The following is a 3,800-nucleotide window of genomic DNA, read 5'->3' on the forward strand; positions in this document are numbered from 1 at the left end:
TCAGCGTGAGTTGAGTTCAAGCACACACCAACTAGCTGTCCAGGAAACAGCCAAACCAGAGAGAGGGGAGTGGGGAGGGAGAAAGGCGGGGAAAGGCAGTGCCTCAGCTTTTCTTCTCATTTCTTGCCGCTGAGACGTGGGTTACTGGGCTGCAGCTTTTTTTTTTTTTTTTAAATTCAAGATTTTCTGTAATTTCCTTCCTAAAGTCTCACCACTGTAGGGCCTCATCCCCTGTAATAAAATGAATTCTGATTCGAGCTCTGTCTCCAGCAGAGCTTCATCTCCGGACATGGATGAGATGTATCTGAGGGACCACCACCACCGCCATCACCACCACCAGGAGAGCCGTCTCAACTCGGTCTCGTCCACGCAGGGCGACATGGTGCAGAAGATGCCCGGGGAAAGCCTTTCGCGGGCCGGCGCCAAAGCCGCGGGCGAGAGCAGCAAGTACAAAATCAAGAAGCAGCTGTCGGAGCAGGACCTACAGCAGTTGCGGCTGAAGATCAACGGACGCGAGCGCAAGCGGATGCACGACCTGAACCTCGCCATGGACGGGCTACGCGAGGTCATGCCCTACGCTCACGGGCCCTCGGTGCGCAAGCTCTCCAAGATCGCCACTCTCCTGCTGGCCAGAAACTACATCCTCATGCTCACCAGCTCCCTGGAGGAGATGAAGAGGTTGGTTGGTGAGATCTACGGGGGCCACCACTCGGCCTTCCACTGCGGGACTGTGGGCCACTCGGCCGGCCACCCAGCGCACGCCGCCAACGCCGTGCACCCGGTGCACCCCATCTTGGGAGGCGCGCTCTCGTCCGGCACCGCCTCGTCCCCGCTGTCCGCCGCCTCGCTGCCCGCCATCGGCACCATCCGGCCTCCCCACTCGCTGCTCAAGGCGCCCTCCACCCCGCCCGCGCTGCAGCTGGGCAGCGGCTTCCAGCACTGGGCCGGGCTGCCCTGCCCCTGCACCATCTGCCAGATGCCGCCGCCGCACCTGTCCGCTCTCTCCACCGCCAACATGGCCCGGCTGTCGGCCGAGTCCAAGGACTTGCTCAAGTGAGCAGCGGGCCGGCCCGGCTGCGGAGAATGAGGGGAGAGCGGCGGGAGGGCTCGAGGTGCCGGGCCGGGAGGGAAAAGGGAGGCTGGGCGCTCGGCCGGAGGGAGGGAGGGAGGGCGGGGGGCTCCCGAGGCCTCCCACACCGTCGGAGAGATCTCAGACCCTACTTGACCCCCGGAGGGAAAGAACTAAAACCAAACTGCAATTTCTAGGTGGTAGCAAAGCGGGGCTCGAACCAGACGTCGTGTGTCTTGCATGCATGCTTCTTTTCTCCATGCCGCGCCGGTATTTCTCACTGCCATACGCTCTTGTCAAAACGGCATTTGTTGTATAAAGACGGGATCGGTGTAGTTGAACACCGCGAAGGGCCTTTAGGGTCGCTGTCCATGTCTCTGGCTCTGTGTTCTCACCTTGGAAAAGACAACCATCCCTTTTGTGCTAAACAAATGTAAATATTTCCTTGAGATGGATGCAGTTAGAATTGTCTATCCTCTCCACAGTTGTTTTTCTAGAGCTCATGGAGAGAGAGAGAGAGAGAAAGAAAGAGAGAGAGAAAATCTCAAGACTCAAGTTTTGAATTTCAACTCCGGTCCAGGGCATGACAGCTCTTCTGTGGGTTTTCTTTAAGACGCAGTGTAGGTCGAAAGAATGCATGCACGCTTCTAAATGAATCTCGTCTAAACATGTTGTGCAGGCCGTGATGCCATTTTCCTTGTAACAAGGATTTATGAGGGAATTCTCCGAAGTACTCCGTATATCTGTCTGTGGTTGTAAGAAGTGAAAAAGGGGGCAGAGTGCAAAGACCCAAACTCACGCACAGGCGCTTCTCCCCCACCCCACCCCCTTCAAACTCCATTCCCAACCTTCCTGGGCTGTTTTAGGGGCCGGCGACTGCAAGAGCTTGGGCTCCCTCTGCGAGCTTGCCCCATCCCCCCTTGCTCAGTTATTCTGCATGCGGGGTTGGCTCTCTCCATCATCAGCTTTGAAAACTTACTGTGGTTTGGGGAGGGGTGCCGTTTTTATTTTCCTGAACATTTGCTTGAACTATTTTGTTAGGGCTTCGAAGACAAGACCTGTCTTTATTTTTTATATATTCTTGATAACTATGATATATTTATTAATAACCAGTGTTTCTGGATGAGAATTTCAAATAAAAAAGAACCTTTAAATCCTGGCTTTGCTTTTGCCTAAAATTTTTGAAGATGGGGGTAGGTGGACCCAGTAAGGTATATCTGGGAGTGGGGGGGAGATTTGGATGGGTGGGCAGATTCGAAGAGTTTTCTCTGATCATTTACAGGTAAAGAGGTCAGACGCATTGGTGTTAATTATTACAACGAAATATCCTTCAAATGGGGGCCTTGTCCATGTCGCTAGTCTTGTGATATTTGAGCTCCTATTTCTCTGCAGTAATCAGATCCTCATAAACTCAACAGTTGAGATTTTTTTAAAAAGTGATCTAGAAACCCAAAGTGACAGGAAATGAGAGGCAGAGTGGTGACTGCGCTGGCTGTGTTGGCAACAGATGAGAACAAAACAGTAAGTTAACTTCTTTTCACTGTAGATTGACCGTCTGGCTTTAAAAAAAAAATCAAGCAAGTTAAAATCCAGTACACGTTTTAAAAATCAAGGAATAGTGATCCTAAAAAATACTTAAATGCCCAGCCCCCCACCAGCCCCTTGGCAGCAAGCTCCTCAGAGATAGGGAAGGCCTCTCTGCTTTGTAAGGTGAGCTCGGAGTGATGCCAACGACCGGCCAAGTCTCAGCATCTCCAGATTTATAGTGGGAATTCTCTCTTTCCTCCCTTAGAAGATCCCATTAGTTGAATGCAAGCTATTTGGAAGTGTTATTGGGGGGAGGGATAAAGAGAGAAAAGTCTTCTACATAAGTAATGGCTAAAACGGGGGTTATTTCAATCGATTACTTTTCTCTCTTCCTACCCTGTAACGTTTCCAGATAGTTTGTGTAAGCAAAAGTAATCCAGCGAGAAGGTTTTGTTTACTTGTTTATAGAGGACAAGAAATCAAACTCTGGTGATGATAACTCGACCAGCACATGCCTCTATTTCCCGTTAAGGATAATGGAAACCTGATTGAAATGTACCACCCCAGAATCTGCCTCTCACTTAGATGTAACATCACCTCCCTGTTGGCTGAGGCCTAAGCTCCTCTTCAAGAGGGGGAGGCCAGGCAATAGATCTGTCTCTCTGTAGGATCCAGGGTAGACAGCACATCTAGGAAGCATCTACCCCTTCCTAGGTCTCCCATTGCACCTCTCTGGGAGGGCACCTCTGTGGGTCCTGGGTCTATTTAACTCATTCTCCTCCCTCTCTTTTTGCCCCCAGCTCCCCCACTGCCAGGGAGATAGATCTAAGTGAGGGTCTACAGTGGAGGGTGCTTATTTCCTCTGGTTTTAGGCAGATAAATGGGGGAATAATCGTCTGTTTCCCAAGGGTGATTCATTTCTCTGGGTGAGGAAAGAGCTGTTGAGGATTTATTTGAAACCAACACAAGGCAGCCCTCCAGCCTTTCCCTGTGAGTTTATTATTTAGAAAAGAGAGGAGAGGGAGAAGTCTAATCAGTCAGGAAAAGGACTTTCCCCTGAGTCACTGGCTTCTTTTGAGTCCTGTTTTCAAAGGCCTGGTCCTGGGGAAAGACAAGAGGCCTGACCACTGGCTTAGTGGTGAGCTTCATCCCTTCTCTAGAGCTGGGGCTTAAATTGGGCACTGAAGAGAAATAAGGCCATGCT

At 51.1% G+C, this 3,800-nt stretch overlaps 1 protein-coding gene across 1 annotated transcript; it reads left to right on the forward strand.

Moving 5' to 3' along the window:
• The first annotated feature begins 241 nt into the window (after positions 1-241).
• OLIG3 (oligodendrocyte transcription factor 3) lies at positions 242-1,057 on the forward strand. The gene has a single exon (XM_061207501.1). The coding sequence runs from the start codon at positions 242-244 to the stop codon at positions 1,055-1,057; it is 816 nt and encodes a 271-aa protein (XP_061063484.1).
• The last annotated feature ends 2,743 nt before the right edge of the window (positions 1,058-3,800 follow it).

This window comes from Eubalaena glacialis, chromosome 12 (assembly GCF_028564815.1).
Source record: "Eubalaena glacialis isolate mEubGla1 chromosome 12, mEubGla1.1.hap2.+ XY, whole genome shotgun sequence".
NCBI lineage: Eukaryota > Metazoa > Chordata > Mammalia > Artiodactyla > Balaenidae > Eubalaena > Eubalaena glacialis.

What these genes read in the sequence shown, in the direction of transcription:
- OLIG3 (XM_061207501.1), top strand. Translation starts at nt 242, where the DNA reads ATGAATTCTGATTCGAGCTCTGTCTCCAGCAGAGCTTCATCTCCGGAC.